A 17,723-nucleotide genomic window follows, 5' to 3' on the forward strand; every position below is an offset into this window, starting at 1 on the left:
CTGAAGTCCATCATTCTAATTGACAACATTTTTGTCCTATGTTTTTATTTTTCTGCACTAGACATGAAAAGAATGAAGGTGACCACTCTTAGTACTGATAACAGTGAGCAGTGCCATCCAATGAAGACACAACACAGTGGTGATGCCGACAACCAGACAGGGAACAACCCAAACCAAATGGCCACAGATGACACCTGGAGCGCTTTCATGGACCTGCGCTTCCACATCCTTCAGCTGCTTTCCACCAAGCTCACCCCTTGCACACTGGAGGACTGCAAGGCCCGCCTTGAGGTCCTGAGGAAATGCTCTTATTACATGGATGTCCACCAGGACCTGTCTATGGCTGACCAACAGCAGCAGAATGCTCTGTCCGATTCCACCATCCTTCACCTAATTGATCCCTGGAAGTTCCAGCGTATGAAGAAATTGGCCAACAGCCAAGTTAAGATCCAGCTGAGTCTCCTCGAAGAGCTGTACGAGCAGATCTGTCGGGGCAGGGCAGACTTGGAAGCTATCGCCAACCAATGCGGTCCCAGTACCTTTGGCCAAGACAACGCCCCCTTGAGGAAGAGAGTGGAGCAGCTTACCATGGCGCTGGTGGACTTTGACTCCACGCTGTCGCCTGGTCGGCTGCATGCCAAGCACCGGCTCATCTCTGAAACGGGTAACACCAAGGTTCCCCAGCTCTGGCTGACACTCAACGTCAAGATGCCTGTGATGTTTGACAAGTCGCGATCAGAAGCTCTAGCCAGCTTCACCCGGCTAAACTGGTACATCGCCGGGACAGATCAGCAGGATCCTGGGGAGCAGTTTGAGATCCACCACAAGCTCAACCAGCCCATCAACACAGATGAAGGCAACCAGACTGGGATGGTCACTTGCTCCGGCAATCACATTCAGATTAACAACCTACTGCCGGAAAGATGCTACGAATTCACGGTCAAGAGGGCAGACACGTGTTATTTGGTGTACGGCTTCTGGAATGAGACCATCATCCTCCGCACTGCCGCGATGTCCCCCGGGGGTCAGATGGGGAGCCGGGAGAAGAAGAGAAGGCTGTGTCTCTGGTAGTGTGAATGAACATGGATACATAGCTTCATAGAAGAAGAAAAACGTTTTACATTTTATATCTCTCTAATAAACTAAACAAGGTTTTGTCATGGTGATTTCATTTCTCAGTGTAATTTCACACTGTAAATCAGAAATCTGTAAAACAGAATCTGAACTGTTTGTTAAAGAATATTTATTTATTTAGTGCATTTATGACTAACTTTAAGTTGCAGTCTTACATATCCAAAACATGGTTGTATCAGATAGAATGTAGATGAGTGTATTAAGAGTTTGTGAAAACTAATATTTACAATTGCACTCTGACTGGACCCTTTGAAAAAGCCTTTAGAGTTGAGAGGAGATGTGCAAACTCCCTGCAACTTAAGAAAACGCATGCAAATAGACAAAACAAGCAAATTAAGAAAACATCTTCATTAATTTGACAACACATGCACAGCATTCAGCAAACGCGCTGCAAATACACACAACTCAACCAAATACATAAACACACTGCAAATATAGGATATAATTATGGGTTTAAAGCAGAGTTATTTTTTAGTCACAACAGCATGGTGCAGGCTTGTCCAGGGCACTTTTCTTCACACACTTTACCTAGGGCTAAATGAGAGAGATAGACATGTCAGACATGTACGACCAGAGCTGTACGACCAGAGATACTGCTTTACGGCATGCTCTGGTCACTTCCTTCACTCTTTTTCTATGGCTCTGGGCTCTCCCTGTCAATACACACATAGATAGGCCTATATATAAAGGCTAGATGTCTCGTCCGCGTTGCCGGCCTACGGAGTCGAACGTCCGCACATGTACACACCATACACACACACCATAACTTGCTCAATTTTCAACCGATTTTTAAACGGTTTAGTTATCAACGTCAGAGATGTCGTTATGCCATTGCATACTTATGAATATTTATGTTTGTTTAAAAAATATATAGAATAGAAGTATGCAGTGGCATAACGACATATCTGACGTTGATAACAAACCAAACCGTTTAAAAATCGGTTGAAAATTGAGCAAGTTATGGTTATTTAAAAAGTACATGTAGCACCAACACAATGTTATGGGTGAGCGAGTTGGCTGTAGCAAGATGGCCGCCATGTGCGGACGTTCTAGACTCCGCCGTAAGACATCTAGCCTTTATATATATCTATAAATACACATGCTAGAAAGAGTTTTGGCTTGCTAATGTTGCTAATGCTCTGACATTCTGGTTCCGCTTCGGATGCCATCAAGCGGGATCTCTGGTCGTAGTCAGTCCTTCACTAACCAATCAGCATTCATTAGCAGAATGCTAGCGTGTTATGGGCAACAACGACTCACCCTGTAAGAAATCAAAAGGACATAAATACTCGTTCATTCAACTTTCGACCTATAATCCATGTTGAACATGCACAAACTACAATCAAATCTGAGATTTCTCAACGACAATCAGGCGAAAGAGACCAATTTAGCCATTTAGCCTACGTTCTCATTTAGGCATAGTTACTAATTTACGCACTTCAGTAATAGTAATATCAAAGAGTATAGAAGCACGTTCTTTGGTAATATTTAAAACATTTATAATTGGAATTTTGGATAGGAATTTGCTTTGGAATTTTGAGGACGATCGAGCGACCGTGGCATCTTGTCTGTGACGCTGCACCTGTGGTATTTAATTTGTAACCATGGTAATTCAGACAACATCTGAAAAAAATACGTTTAGTAAGAAATGGTATTAGCTATTAATAGTCTACCTACTTTTAAAACTTTTCGTGGTGGAAAAAGACATGCAGTAGAAGTTTCAGGTATGACGTCAACGTTTACATGCAGGGTAGGCTAGGTCTACTCTAAATATTTAACGATTCTAAGAAGATAGCCTAATTAGCTACTCATTATTGGTGATAAAAGAATACAGTACAGTACTGTTGCACTAGGCCTACTGTGTAGCCGAGCACTTCCAAAATCAATATTCCTGCTGCTGCAGCAATAGCCTGGCCTAATACAAAATAAAAAATAGCAAAATGTTTTATAGCAAGCTAGATCACGGAACATAGGCTTACGTTCTACCCACTGTTTGATACTGATGTTACATTTAGTCGATGTCAATGAACTTTGGTCAAACACTCCTTCCAGCAATGTCAATGTTATGTGAGGCATGATAAAATGCAGTTGTGAGGCCATTTAATTTATTTCTCCCTTAGCTAGCATAATGTCTAAGCATTAATTGCCCTTACCTAGTTTAATTTTGGTGAATGGACTCCAAACAGATTAAACAAGTGTAACTGTATGTAAGTGTATTTCTGGATGTTGTTGTTGTGAGGGTCTACTGTGTGTGTATATGGTAGTTTGTGTATAAACAATTCTGGTTGAGAGGCCTGCATTCACACCCTAACTGAAGTCCATCATTCTAATTGACAACATTTTTGTCCTATGTTTTTATTTTTCTGCACTAGACATGAAAAGAATGAAGGTGACCACTCTTAGTACTGATAACAGTGAGCAGTGCCATCCAATGAAGACACAACACAGTGGTGATGCCGACAACCAGACAGGGAACAACCCAAACCAAATGGCCACAGATGACACCTGGAGCGCTTTCATGGACCTGCGCTACCACATCCTTCAGCTGCTTTCCACCAAGCTCACCCCTTGCACACTGGAGGACTGCAAGGCCCGCCTTGAGGTCCTGAGGAAATGCTCTTATTACATGGATGTCCACCAGGACCTGTCTATGGCTGACCAACAGCAGCAGAATGCTCTGTCCGATTCCACCATCCTTCACCTAATTGATCCCTGGAAGTTCCAGCGTATGAAGAAATTGGCCAACAGCCAAGTTAAGATCCAGCTGAGTCTCCTCGAAGAGCTGTACGAGCAGATCTGTCGGGGCAGGGCAGACTTGGAAGCTATCGCCAACCAATGCGGTCCCAGTACCTTTGGCCAAGACAACGCCCCCTTGAGGAAGAGAGTGGAGCAGCTTACCATGGCGCTGGTGGACTTTGACTCCACGCTGTCGCCTGGTCGGCTGCATGCCAAGCACCGGCTCATCTCTGAAACGGGTAACACCAAGGTTCCCCAGCTCTGGCTGACACTCAACGTCAAGATGCCTGTGATGTTTGACAAGTCGCGATCAGAAGCTCTAGCCAGCTTCACCCGGCTACACTGGTACATCGCCGGGACAGATCAGCAGGATCCTGGGGAGCAGTTTGAGATCCACCACAAGCTCATCCAGCCCATCAACACAGATGAAGGCAACCAGACTGGGATGGTCACTTGCTCCGGCAATCACATTCAGATTAACAACCTACTGCCGGGAAGATGCTACGAATTCACGGTCAAGAGGGCAGACACGTGTTATTTGGTGTACGGCTTCTGGAATGAGACCATCATCCTCCGCACTGCCGCGATGTCCCCCGGGGGTCAGATGGGGAGCCGGGAGAAGAAGAGAAGGCTGTGTCTCTGGTAGTGTGAATGAACATGGATACATAGCTTCATAGAAGAAGAAAAACGTTTTACATTTTATATCTCTCTAATAAACTAAACAAGGTTTTGTCATGGTGATTTCATTTCTCAGTGTAATTTCACACTGTAAATCAGAAATCTGTAAAACAGAATCTGAACTGTTTGTTAAAGAATATTAATTTATTTAGTGCATTTATGACTAACTTTAAGTTGCAGTTGTTGAGATTCAGATCAACAAAACATTCTTATAGTCTTACATATCCAAAACATGGTTTTATCAGATAGAATGTAGATGAGTGTATTAAGAGGTTGTGAAAACTAATATTTACAATTGCACTCTGACTGGACCCTTTGAAAAAGCCTTTAGAGTTGAGAGGAGATCATTTGGAGACATGACAACATCTCTGGCCACAGACAAATCAGAGCATGCAAATGCTATGCTTTTTTTGTATCGTAATTGTCTAACTAGCCCTACATTTTCAGTTCACACCACAGCTAGCGAGATATATATTTAAAAGCTTCAAAGAATCCCTTGTGCATTGTACTTGGTGAGTCACACTTGTGCTACTTCTACTAACAGGATGTACCTCAAGCTATAACTTTCTTTAATGCCAAGACAGCTGTAGGACATTGCTTTGTTTGAATGTGTCAATCTAATTTCCACCTCATGACAAATGTCCAGGGACCTGCTTCTAACTCTATGTCCACCCATATCCATTTCCTCAGTCGTTCCTGTTTGTAGCTGTAACAAGCACTGATTATTGTGCTATAATTCCATCTCAATGGGCTTCAATATCCTGTTGTCCAGAGTACTGAGGGACTTGGCCACCACATGGCTACAGCAGGCCCAGGATAGAGGATTGTTGTAGTCGTCTACATAGTTCAATGTACAGTGAAGCAAGTGCTATTGGTACGTTTCCCCGAAGCAACCATTTAGTCATAAAAAAGGCATCACACACAAAAACATCCTCTCAGTTTAAGTAATGGTTTTACTTTTTTTCTTTTTTTACATTTTTACGTTTGGGAATGGGAAGATGTTTGAAGATTGTGAGAATGTGCAAGACCAAACAACATGACAAAACGAAGCATTGTAAAATATAAGCTAATGTTCTGTATTTGATAGAGACTAAACTAACCGGACATGTTTTTGATAAGCTTTAGAGAGTGTCTTTAGAGAGAAAGAGCATCATTCAGTTCAAAGTCGTGGACAATACAGCTTACTTTAAATATGGATCTTGTTGGGTGTCAGCCACAGCTTGTCATGTCACTGTAACTGTTCAAGCTACAGTTACAGTGACAATTAGGAGAAATCCCAAATACTGATCAATATGCTGTCAGTTATGTATTTTAATAATCTTCTTTCTTATCTTTTACTTCCCCACGGACAAACAGACATTCCAACGGTGGGTTAGCATTTGGCACCAATGTCTCTCAGCTGCCTCAGAAATTCTCTCAAACTCATGTGAAGCTTGCAAAGAGGAGAGAAATATTATTGCGTGCTTGAAATACCATAGAGTATTTTAGAAGCATACAAATCATGAAATATTTGAATTTACCAGGTTTTATGTTTGTCTAAACGCTATACTTTTTCAGTTTTAGATATTGATGATGGTAATATCAAAGTTCATTCTATTTGAAGGGTTACTTAATATGGGCAAAGGAGGCTGCATGGCAAGGCAGTTGGTAACTTTATTTATGCTAGCAAACACAAACTGTTATTGTCAATTCACATTTTCTCACTCTCTCTCTTTTTACTGAGTAATCACAGAATGTTTGTCTGTGTATGCCAAGGACTACACAGTGAACAGTTTATTTTTTGACATTATAGTTGTCTATAGTATAGTTGCACTTTTTCATCTGTTTTGAGAGAGCACAGAGATAAACGAATATACCCCAAGATTAGAGGCTAGCCAGCATGCAGTCATATAACTGTAATTAACCACTACTGTATGACATTAATGTCATGTCCTGACACATTTGTGTGAGTGTTGTCCCCTCAGTCGACATGTTGGGTTCCATCTGATCAAATTATATGGATAAGCTATTAAACAACATACCTGAAGGTAAGAGGCACTGAAGAAGAAACCACAGAACCTTTAGTATTGTATTCACTTTCATAACACTGTTGATTAGGCGAGATTTTTTATTAAATCATCTGAACACAGACTGTTTATACTGAAATCATGAATGTTTATCCCCATGGACACAAACAGGTAACTCCAACTTCAGTTTGCAGAATGCTGGCAAGCAGTCTTACAACAAAGACAAAGGCATACATTCAACGTGCTTATTAGGCCTGTAGCCTAGTGGCCATACAATGCTAGGAAGTTTAAGAAGCAAACCATTCAAAAAAGTTCTCATAATTGTAAAAGGGCTTGGCATAGTTCATATGACTTCCTCCTCTCTTGCGGCCACAGTCTCGCTTTCTTCCCCGGTTTCAGGTGGCTTACGATAGATGATTGCACCAGTCCAGTGAACAAGGAACATTCTGGCACGTTTGCTAACATTGTGAAAGCGCATTACGAAATCGTCGTTTCCGATCAAGTAAATCAAAGGATTTATCGCACTATTTAAGCAGACCAGTCCACGGCTGATTTGGTGAGCAACATAGATGTCATCGAAGCTTTCGTGGCATGTGCCCTGCATTTTCAAGATTCGTGTCTTCAAGTTCAGATTTCTGAGTACATGATATGGGATAAAGCAAACTGAGAATAAAACTGTCATAAAGATTACAAGTTTTAGGCAGCGTTGTTTCAATAAAGTATTGACGTTGGCTTTGACAACAAGGACTATAATTATATGACCGTAGCAAACCAGAATAATAAGCAACGGTATGACAAATCCTGTAATAGTCCATCCAATGCTATATTGCAGATAATCATTGATAAGATGGTCAGACGTTGTATCGTAGCATGCATCTGAGGAATTTGCCGAAGTCTTGTCAAAGAACATATCTGGAAGTATCTGAATGACAACCAAAACCCATACCAACGAGCTTATTGCCATGGAATGGCCGGTGTTGATTTTTCCCATTACTTCCATTGGATGCACAATTCCCAGGTATCTGTAGATGCTTATGCAGGTTAAAAATCCAATACTGCCGTAGAGGTTTAGATTAAAGCAAAACCTGGTGACTTTGCAAAATGTTTGTCCAAAGGTCCATTTGCTGTTCTGTGCGTAATATGCGACCAAAAAAGGTAACGTAAATAAGTAGAGTAAGTCCGCAATCCCGAGGTTCAGAATGAATATGTTTATATTTCCGATTTTATCCCATCCTTTAAACACACTCTTCAACCCCCAGAAATTGGCAACAGTCCCGACAACAAAAACGATCACGAATATCGCAGGCAAAAAAACGTGCGTAAAATCAAGGTTTATTTTCTCACATGCTGTACGGTTTATAGCGCGACTGACGCTATCAGACATTTTCTCACTGTCTCTCAAGTCAAAACACCAAAGCAGCTATTTAATTTCAATTTGAGTTGAAGACGCCCGGTAGCTTACATTCTGAAACGAAATGCACACTGACGCAGATACCATGGAATGGTAGGATTACAAGTTACTACGAGTACGACTCCGGCCCCTAGGGTGACATGACAGGAAATTACATGGGCCGGAGTGACTACCATTATTGTGGAGATTTTATTATGATTTTTAATGTATTTATTATGCTAGATTAGTTTATTATTTTGTTATGCACCATACAACCGTACATGTCAAGTGATATATAGCGTATTAAAAGAGCATTATTACTATCGTAATGACCTTTTTTCATATTAATTGCTATTGAAATCAAAACTGTTAATTACTTATGCATATTAATCAGTGTGAACTGATTTTGTTTTATTTATTAAAAAATAAAAATAAAAAATCAAATGCGTGAGTGGGCCGTATTCGGCCGCGGGTCGTAGTTTGGTAGCCTGGCTCTGCCCCCCTACGTACTTCCGCTACAATTTTGATTTTGCTTCTGTACTAGGTCTGGGATTTCGGTGTATTAGTCGTTTTTCAGAAACACATTTTTTGTAGGTCCAATCAGCGAACAGAGGGAGTGGCTGAGAACGATGACGTTGATGTCGTGCATTAGTTTGAGTTGTAGTTCAGTAATAGCGGCGGAGAAAGATGCGAGCGAAGCTATTCGGTCTGTTGTGACAACGCTGCCGAATATCCATAAGTTAAAGCCGGAGCAAGAACAATCCTTGCTGAGTTTTGTTGGTGGCCATGATGTTGTGGCCCTCCTCCCCACGGGGTTCGGGAAAAGTTTGATTTTCCAGCTACGGCAGCTAGCTCCGTTACAGTAGTGGTGAAGGAGTTGGCTAAGGCGAACGCTAGCGATTGGTTATGGCAGATCAGAGTGGCTCTGAGCAGATCCAATAGTTTTAAACTTCAACAGAATACCCGCCTTCAAGGAAGTTAACGCTTGTCAATGGAGCAATCCCAGACCCTCTGGGATTGCTCCATGCAGGGTCTGGTTAGGACCAGGCTAGTAGTTTGGGGACCCCTGCATTAAATGGTAGTCAATTCTCATATTTTGCGTTAAGGTAATCAGTGTATTTTGCGGTTTCCAAATGATGAAAATAGGCATAAAATACAGCTTGAATGCAAGCAACAACTAAAAGCAATAATATTTATATTTAATTTGCATATGTATACATTCAGACATGGTGCTTATACTTATTCATGGAATTGTATGCCTATTTTCCAGCCATAGATAGGCTACACAGGTACACACAAGAACAAGACATGTTTGGTTGGGAACATGTCATTGTCAGTTAGCAGTCCATATACTGTATGTGTGTATATATTTCCCATGGGAAAAGGTGTCCAAACTTTTGACCGGTACTGTATATATTATTTGAAACAAAAATGTCAGGATAAGATGTCAACAAACATTCTATAATATCCTGGAACATGGGTGTCTTAACTTAATGAACAAGGAAAACATGGACTGGAATTCAATCAAACCTGTACGATAAAAGTTATGAAATTAGGATACCCTTCGAAGACTGTTCATCATCTCACCTGACAGGACCTGCCCATCGCTCATGCAACGGTATCCACCACTGCCCTAATTTGCTAGAACCAGGGCAGGCCTCTCCTGGGGGTGGGGAGCAGTACTGGCTGGGGGCAGTTGTAATGGTGGCAGGAGCAGGACTCAATCATCATGACCTGCTGCTTCGTCAGCTTGCCCCGGGGGCAGCGGAAGGCCACCTGGGCTGTTCTGGTGCGGTAGGGGATACAGCAGCGTTTGTCTGGGCATGAGAGGCCACAGTACCTGGGGCGGTAGGTTTGTGTGCTCTGGCAGCCTAGGTGCTCGAAACGAACAGGCACTGGAGACCTGTAGCTGCTCTCACAAGCACCTGCCCCCTGGAATACACAACACTTGCCTTAGAGAGAGCAATATCAGATGTTAACGTTTAAGGGGCTAGGTTGTGCATATCACCAGAATACATTTGTTTAACAATGTATGTCTGATTATATCAAATCTTAATCTATCATTCTTGTTAATAAAAAAACGAAACATAGCCACAGTACTGGAACGACAGAAAACTGTAGCTGTAGCTCAACCTTGGTACTGTAGCACCACCCTAGCCTCTCTCAACTAGAACAAACTGAAGAACAAAACCAAAGAGCAAAGGTCTGTGTTTGAGTAGCGAGGATGTTGTTGAGAAAGTAAAGAAAAGTTGAGGGAGGGGCCTCTGTCACTCACCGCTAACAGCCTCCGAGCAATGTTGGTGGCCTGGCACAGCCTGACCTGGCACAGTCTGGTCTGGGACAGTGGGAGGCAGGCCCAGTTTTTGTTTGAGGTGCGGGTAGAGACACCTGGGCCACAGCTGCGGGAGCACGGGCTCCAGTCGCTCATCTGCTCAATGCAGTTGGAGTTCAGGCCCATCACAGATGGACCAAAGTCCTGCCATGACCTCTCTACTGGTCTCTCCACCGGTCTCTCCACTGGAACATGGGAGCATGCAGACAGTGAGGAATTTACTGTTTGTGAGGAAACAGTAAATTAGTAGAATATTTTCATCTCACATAACTAAATTCTCATCATACTCAATCTAAAATATGAAAGGGGTGTGGCTATTCTTGTCAGTTGTTGTTTGAGTGTTTAAAAAAAAAATCACCATAGGTTGCCGCCGGTGTGTAAATATTGCAAAAATAATTAGATTGAACTTGACTATGGAAATAGCAGAAATTTACTCAAATCCCTGTGTTGTGCACTTTATGTTTTTTTCAGGGAAATCACATTCAGTACATACCACTTTTTGAGCCTACTAAGAATTGTGAAAATAGATTGAGGTAAAACTTCTAGATACCTAAAACTGTAAGCACACCGGTCTGTCTGTCTGTCTGTCTTTCTGTCTGCCTAGGATGACTGGGACAGACAGACAGGCAGACAAACGAACAGACAGACAGAACTCTCGCCCCCTCACCATACCTGCCAGTGTTTCTGGGTAGATGCTGTTATCCAGAATGTTACAGACCCACTCCTTGCAGCACTTCCCGGGCAGACGCACCAGCTGGGGGGTGGGGCAGTTGGCTGCAGGCATCTGAAGGTCGTCGGAGCACAGTGGCACACAGGTCACACCGCCACCCAAGCAATGACACAGCTGTGCACACGATGGCTGGAATGTTTGACCCTCCTCAAGGCGCCTACCGTTGACCTCACAGCCCAGTGCATTCTGACCTGACCGCAGGGAAAGAAGGGAAGAGCTTCCAACTGTTAGCAGGTGAGATAAACAAATGAAAAGTGTAGTGCAGTCTTGACAGTCAAATATTATTCTCCACCAATGCCCAGCTCACACGTCTCCCTGTATTTATTTGACAATTAACACCATTTAGTCCATATTGTGGTCAGTTATTGGCCCAAACAAAGACTTTTGGTCTTTGATAGTATTATACTCTCGATATGATATGATAACTAATATCTCTTCGCCACAACCTAAATTAGCATACTTGCATTTGTGTAATCAGGATTTGGGCTACCATGTGTACACTTTTAAATCTTTCAAATATTTCTATAGTAAAGTTGAGTACTGCTGGCTTGCATACTCACTGACACACTCCCCTGGACCTCCAGGGAAGCTGGCGCTGTGGTCGCACTGCAGGCCTTTCTGGCTGTCACACACATTCCTCTCTGTACAGGCCTCACCCTCCTGTCTGGCACACACCTGGCAGCAGCGGCACCCATCCAGGACAAGGGAAACTCCCGTAGGACAACGGGGTACAGTCTGAGGACAGAGGCAAGGGCCTCCACACAACTGGCACCACACCTAGGAAGGGGGGCAGTCACAGCAGAAGGAAGAATGGTTTTGTGTACTGTCCCTTTCTTTCTATCTATCTATACTGTTGTTTCTACAGGTTTTTTTCCTGCATACTGTATACATCTACTGAAGTATAAGTAAAAGAGGCCTATGTAGACTTTCTCAGAAGTTTGTCACAGAAGTGCAGAAGCAAGTTGACAGTTTTTTATAATAATATCTTAGGCAGGAAATGACAGGAAGTGGAGGTATGAGGTAAACAGAAAGGAGTATGTGGTATGCAAGAGCCCTACACACAAGCTACTGTAGAGACAAGCGTGTAGTCACGTATACAAACACTATCTGAAGGAAAGAATGGAAATACAAAAGAAACAAAATTGACAATGGCTATACTTTGAGACATTGAGACAGATATTTTAAGTTAATGTACTAAGCAGTCAAAAATCAGGTTGCTCAGAACATTTCTTGAATACACTTAATTCCTGTACTTGATTATGTACATATTTATTCAAATTAGATATTTTATTTTCAGTGCCAACCATCTGCAAAGAATGTTTTCTCTCTGTCAATATTGTGTATTGTTTGTTGAAAACTAAATGTATTCAGTTTTTACCCTTTATAAACCTTGTGTATTCTGGGGTACAGGATACAAACATCAGACTTCTTGGTAAATCATTTACACGTTAAAAACCGTTGGCTGCAGGTGTCACTTCCTTTTTGTTGTCTCAGTTATTTCCTTGACATCATTACTATACTATCTGCATAGTATAAGGCAACCTATAAACTGCAGGTGGCCTGCAGTTTATAGGTTGCCTTTACCTCCAGAAATGAAAGACAATTTATCATCACGTTATGTAACAATGCCATACGGAACCCCTTGTACAGGATCAGCACTAGAACAGTCTAACCCCAGCATCTCTGTGGCAAGTGCAAACACTGAAAGAGGCCTTGGCTCTGATCTCAGACCACCACGCTGTATCTGCCTGAAAAGCAAAAGCTCCACCTTTTTGCATAAGGCTTTGTGTGCTTTGAACATGAAGTACATGCTCTATGGTCTTATTCAACAATACTTGCTTGACAAAACATGACAGCTAAGCATAACCCTATTAGATGCCAGACCGTTTCTCACCCAGATCAATCTAACTACATCAAAATAGTAACTGTGAGAGAAAATATATTTCTTTCTTTAGGGAATTGAGAGGTTTCAGCCCTCACCTGAGCAATGATGCACAACATCAAGGAACCAATGTGCATAATCTCTCTTCTGTCCATCTCTAGCTGTAGTTCTCTTTCTCTCTCTAGACGTCTATCTCCTCAGGAAATCTGCGATGCCATTAATGCTGGTGTTCACAAATCGTCTGCCTTGGGCCGTTCACTTATAAAGTCTAGCTCCTGATGTCACAGACGAAGGACTGCAATGTAAATAGTTACTGGAATGGAATCAAAAATGTTTCTAATTCCACATTCCTGCCAGCTGTTTCCTCTAGCTACCTCCCTCAGGACTCCAGATAGTGCCTTTTCTCAAGTCTTTATAGTTTTTTGGCACTTTTAGACAGGTTCATATTACTGTGAAGTGTGGTTGACCGTCTCTTGTGTTTGTTTGTTCAACCACAAGGATATTTCATGAGAACAGTGTTTGTTAGCAGTGAACAGAGGTATACCACTGTCAAATCTGTTGTGCAGCAGGTCTGGGATGTTGTTGGAATGACTCCATGTTAAGATTTGTACCTGTGTTGGGGTATTATTACTTTATTGACACCATCAAAATGTTTTGGGCTTTTTATAGCAGTCGGTTGTAATCAAAGAATAGTAGGCCGGTTCTTTATCCCAGATCCCTATCCCTACAGATCTAAATAAAAAGTCCACCAAACTTGCAAGATTTTGCAAGTGTGGTTGTGACAAGTACCTACATGTTCAGCACAGTGAGCTACAGCACTTACTGTATGTTAAAATGAGATACCAATCCATGAATGTACGTTATTTTATTCATAGGGGAATGTTACTAGAGGGGTCTTAGTTCTTTTATGTTGGTTTACAACTTATAAATCACTACTCAACACCTTGGCCACATCTGTTTGCTAAAACAGACCACCTCTATCCTCCCATGACTCCACCCATTTTTCAGACCTGAGGAGTAAAGAGAAACCATTATGTACAGTGGATATTTAGATTTTAGACTATATAGTTAGGGGTATTGTTTTGACAACAAATCTCACTTACTTGACGTTGTGGTGTGGTAAAAACCCACCTTTAACTGTCAATAAAGATCCAAGCAGGATAATATAGCCTCAGATCTCAAACAGGTGTCTGCCTGTCTCAGATCTCAACCTTCAGTTAGGTGTGAAAATGCAATAAATCAAGAAAACCTCTCACAGGTTTAAACCCAATCCTAATATATAATCAAGCTAAATATATTGACAAAGGTATTAAAACAGTATGTTATTGTAATTCTATAATATACAATTAGACAATTGTCCAAATTTTGCCGGTCCACGGCAAGAGAGGCCGAAATAAAGGCTTTTGTTTCTTTTTGTTTGGTTTCTTTGTCATTTCTAATATCGGTTTCCTTGATCATCATTGTTACGTTCCGTGTGTTTTGTTGTGTGATTCACTTAATTCCCACACAGTGTATTACGGCTACACATAGGAGGGGTTGCAGGTTCGTAACAATCAAGCAGAGGCTCAATTTGCCTTTTAGAGAAGGGGGCCGGTAGCCTGGCTCTGCCCGCCTACGTACTAACGCTCAATTTTGATTTTGTTCTGTATTAGGTCTGGGATTTCGCTGTATTAGTCGGTTTTTGCAAACAACATTTTTGTAGGTCCAATCAGCGAACAGAGGGAGTGGCTGAGAACGATGATGTTTATGTTGTTCGCTAGTTTGAGTTGTGGAATGGCGGCGGAGTCGCTGCCGAATATCCAAAAGTTAAAGCCGGAGCAAGAACAATCTTTGCTAAGTTTTGTTGGTGGCCATGGTGTTGTGGCCCTCCTCCCCACGGGGTTCGGGAAAAGTTTGATTTTCCAGCTACGGCAGCTATAGCTCCGTTACAGTAGTGGTGAAGGACTTGGCTAAGGCGAACGCTAGCGATTGGTTATGGCAGATCAGAGTGGCTCTGGGCAGATCCAATAGTTTTAAACTTCATCAGAGTACCCGCCTTCAAGGAAGTTAACGCTTGTCAATGGAGCGATCCCAGACCCTCTGTACAAATTAAATGTACGAGGGTCTGTTTTGGACCAGGCTACTGAGGCTAGGTGGCCGGGGGTGTTGGGAAGATAACTGATGTGGCCACGAAAGTATCCCGCCTCTCTTCCTTTTTTGGTCATTTTCGATACAGCTTTCGCTTGTTATCTTGCATTCGATGTAGGTTATTAGTCAGATAACTTGTGTTGCATTCATTGTTTGTGCGGCATGGATTCCAGTCATTCGTTCTCGCTGTCATTTCTATACCAAAGTGACCCTATTTACTCACTGTGTGCCTCGGATTTGATGACTGCCTCTAAAACAGTTAACAATCATTTCATAAAGGAACAGAAGCAACTTCTGAAGGTAAATGTTTGGATTAGCCTATATGTTTTAATGTTTCATGAACATGCTAGGCTACTAAAAATGTATTATCAGTCCACATAACAAATTATTTTAAACTAGGCTATTTGACCACGTTACCGTTTGGATTGGTGTGTTCTGTTTATGCCTACTGTAATAGGCTACTTCAAGAAGAATTCATTTACATTTATTCATTTAGCAGACGCTTTTATCCAAAGCGACTTCCAAGAGAGAGCTTTACAAGTGCATAGGTCACTGATCATAACAACAAGATAGCCACAAAAACATTGCGAGTAGCCAAAACATGAAGCACACATTGTGAACAACCAAAGTAAGTGCCAAAGGGAAGAACCATAAGAGCATGTAGTTAAACAAGTTACAATTAAACAACATGAACCGCTATAAGTGCAAGTGTACCTGTGGAAAAAACAAGCAACAATAATAAAAACAACATATCACAGCGAGTACAAATTTTTTAAATCAGTTACCACTAACCACAAGAGCAACAAGTCTCTAAGCAAGAGTCATTGTGATCCTTTATTGATTGTTATCCTCATTTAAATCATTGATCAAAATGTGTTTTAATGTAGGCCTATGTCAACTTATTCTCTTTAAATTGAAAATAAGTATTGCGTGGTAATTAACCATGCCAGTAAAGGAAGTTGTGATTCAACTATGTAAATAATTGCCTAGGCTGTGACATTCTTTCAGAGCTAAACCAGACTTAGCATGTTCTGATTGCCTAACTGAGAATCATCTGATGTGGGGCAACATATCTATTTGAATCATGTATAGATCGTATGTATTGTCTAATTGTCTTATTGTACAACACATGTATTGTTTTATTTATCATGGTTACTTTAAGCACTCAAATTTCTGTGAAAACTTATAAATTGAACTAATTTCCCACCAATTTTACTAGCAGGGTTTTTTCAGCTGTTCAGCTCAAAGAATAAGTATGCACACTTGGCATTACAATGGCTGAGAATGAAGGGATTTCTATAATGTCAGTGAAAATGTCATGTCCCCCAGTGGGGACTCAAATGACAACCATGGCAACTGGGAAACGTAGTCACGCATTTACAGCCTCAATAGTGTCACTCAGGTCGCCTTTGATTTATTTGGGAGTTCTTATGCCTAAAGAACAGTAGATACCCTTGTCCAATTCTTCACAGAATTAAAACATCTTCGGAAACATCCCGTCTTCCAGATTAAAAGAGAAAGAAATTGACCTCTTGGCCCTAGGATTACAATTGACCTTGCTAGGCTGTGCCAAAAAGGATGAAAAGACACCATGTAATGTCTTAAGATGTTTAATTATCTAACAAACTTTGTAATGTCTTGCTCTCCCTTGCATAAACAATGTAATACTATGGTAGACTTTCTCTCAATTGTAGGCTACCAAAATGTTCATTTTATTTCTCTTATCTCAAGGGCTATATTCAGTATGGTGCCTTATGAAAGACGAGAAGATAAAGGTCCTTGTACTATCTCAATAATCTCAGTATTGTGATCTCAATCTTGAACTATCTCAGTAGTACTGAGATAGTTCAAGAGGACTACTTGTTATGTCCTGGACAGCCATTAAAACATTATGACAGCCATTTCCTTTGTTCTCATCCATGCTCATCTACCGTCTGTCCAGACCCTGCAGAGGCTGGAGCAGCAACAGCTCACCCGCAGGCGCCAACTCAGCGAGGAACAGAGAACGTTTGCCTTCATCATGACCAAGAGACTTGGTCAGAGGGGTGCCAGGCCTCAAACTGCCCCTTCCTACTCCACCACCACCTCAGCCTTCTCTGCCCTCCCACTGAGAGGGCCTCAGTCCGCCCCTGCTGCCCTTGCCACCCACACCACGGGCAGTGATACCCTTGGCAGCGTCAAGGGTGCCAACAGCAGAGAAACCAAGTTCAAGGTTGAGACATCCTCCAACTTTTCAACTAGAGGACTGAATGAGTATTGGGAGGACAACAGGGAGACAAGACAGGGAGAGCACAACCGGGACTCAAGTGGCTGAGCAGTTAGGGAATCGGGCTAGTAATCAGAAGGTTGCCGGTTTGATTCCCCGCCGTGCAAAATGACGTTGTGTCCTTGGGCAAGGCACTTCACCCTACTTGCCTCGGGGGACTGTCCCTCTACTTACTTTAAGTCGCTCTGGATAAGAGCGTCTGCTAAATGACTAAATGTAAATGTAACTGTGAGTGGGCAAGGTTGCAGATCTGACTTAATCATTGCATTCTTCCTTATGTGAGTCAGTCTCTGGAATAACAATTTACACATCCAGTTATATCAGATCTTTAGAGGAAGGGGGTGGATCAAATAAATAAATATCTTAAGAATATTCAAAATAGACACTCTATCTTCTGACCTACCCACCAGCTGCCTTATGGATGGCATGCTAGATATGTTTA

The 17,723-nt window shown here is 41.9% G+C and overlaps 4 protein-coding genes across 4 annotated transcripts; 2 read left to right on the plus strand and 2 right to left on the minus strand.

Annotated features, from left to right (window-relative positions):
• Positions 1-63: 63 nt before the first annotated feature.
• Positions 64-1,071, plus strand: LOC136946023 (fibronectin type III domain-containing protein 11-like). Its single transcript, XM_067240235.1, has one exon. It carries the CDS (start codon positions 64-66, stop codon positions 1,069-1,071), a length of 1,008 nt encoding a protein of 335 aa, XP_067096336.1.
• Positions 1,072-3,508: 2,437 nt separating this feature from the next.
• On the plus strand, positions 3,509-4,516 carry LOC136961919 (fibronectin type III domain-containing protein 11-like). Its single transcript, XM_067255459.1, has one exon. The coding sequence runs from the start codon at positions 3,509-3,511 to the stop codon at positions 4,514-4,516; it is 1,008 nt and encodes a 335-aa protein (XP_067111560.1).
• A 2,125-nt stretch (positions 4,517-6,641) lies between these two features.
• On the minus strand, positions 6,642-7,979 carry LOC136947425 (P2Y purinoceptor 1-like). The gene has a single exon (XM_067241506.1). The coding sequence runs from the start codon at positions 7,936-7,938 to the stop codon at positions 6,898-6,900; it is 1,041 nt and encodes a 346-aa protein (XP_067097607.1). The 5' UTR covers positions 7,939-7,979; the 3' UTR covers positions 6,642-6,897.
• A 1,447-nt stretch (positions 7,980-9,426) lies between these two features.
• On the minus strand, positions 9,427-13,043 carry LOC136948893 (CCN family member 2-like). Its single transcript, XM_067243019.1, has 5 exons — positions 12,987-13,043; positions 11,567-11,783; positions 10,949-11,197; positions 10,220-10,497; positions 9,427-9,876 (listed from the first exon to the last, which is right to left on the minus strand). The coding sequence occupies exons 1-5, from the start codon at positions 13,041-13,043 to the stop codon at positions 9,586-9,588; spliced, it is 1,092 nt and encodes a 363-aa protein (XP_067099120.1). The 3' UTR covers positions 9,427-9,585.
• Positions 13,044-17,723: the final 4,680 nt, after the last annotated feature.

Source organism: Osmerus mordax, chromosome 1, assembly GCF_038355195.1.
Source record: "Osmerus mordax isolate fOsmMor3 chromosome 1, fOsmMor3.pri, whole genome shotgun sequence".
NCBI lineage: Eukaryota > Metazoa > Chordata > Actinopteri > Osmeriformes > Osmeridae > Osmerus > Osmerus mordax.

Excerpts from the sequence above, each read along its gene's own strand:
- LOC136948893 (XM_067243019.1), bottom strand. The coding sequence starts at position 13,043 with ATGGACAGAAGAGAGATTATGCACATTGGTTCCTTGATGTTGTGCATC. Across the intron at positions 11,198-11,566 it reads AGGTCCAGGGGAGTGTGTCA|GTCAGAATGCACTGGGCTGT; the intron begins GTGAGTATGCAA and ends CCCTGCGGTCAG. Across the intron at positions 10,498-10,948 it reads CTACCCAGAAACACTGGCAG|TAAATTCCTCACTGTCTGCA; the intron begins GTATGGTGAGGG and ends CCTCACAAACAG.
- LOC136946023 (XM_067240235.1), top strand. The coding sequence starts at position 64 with ATGAAAAGAATGAAGGTGACCACTCTTAGTACTGATAACAGTGAGCAG.
- LOC136947425 (XM_067241506.1), bottom strand. The coding sequence starts at position 7,938 with ATGTCTGATAGCGTCAGTCGCGCTATAAACCGTACAGCATGTGAGAAA.
- LOC136961919 (XM_067255459.1), top strand. The coding sequence starts at position 3,509 with ATGAAAAGAATGAAGGTGACCACTCTTAGTACTGATAACAGTGAGCAG.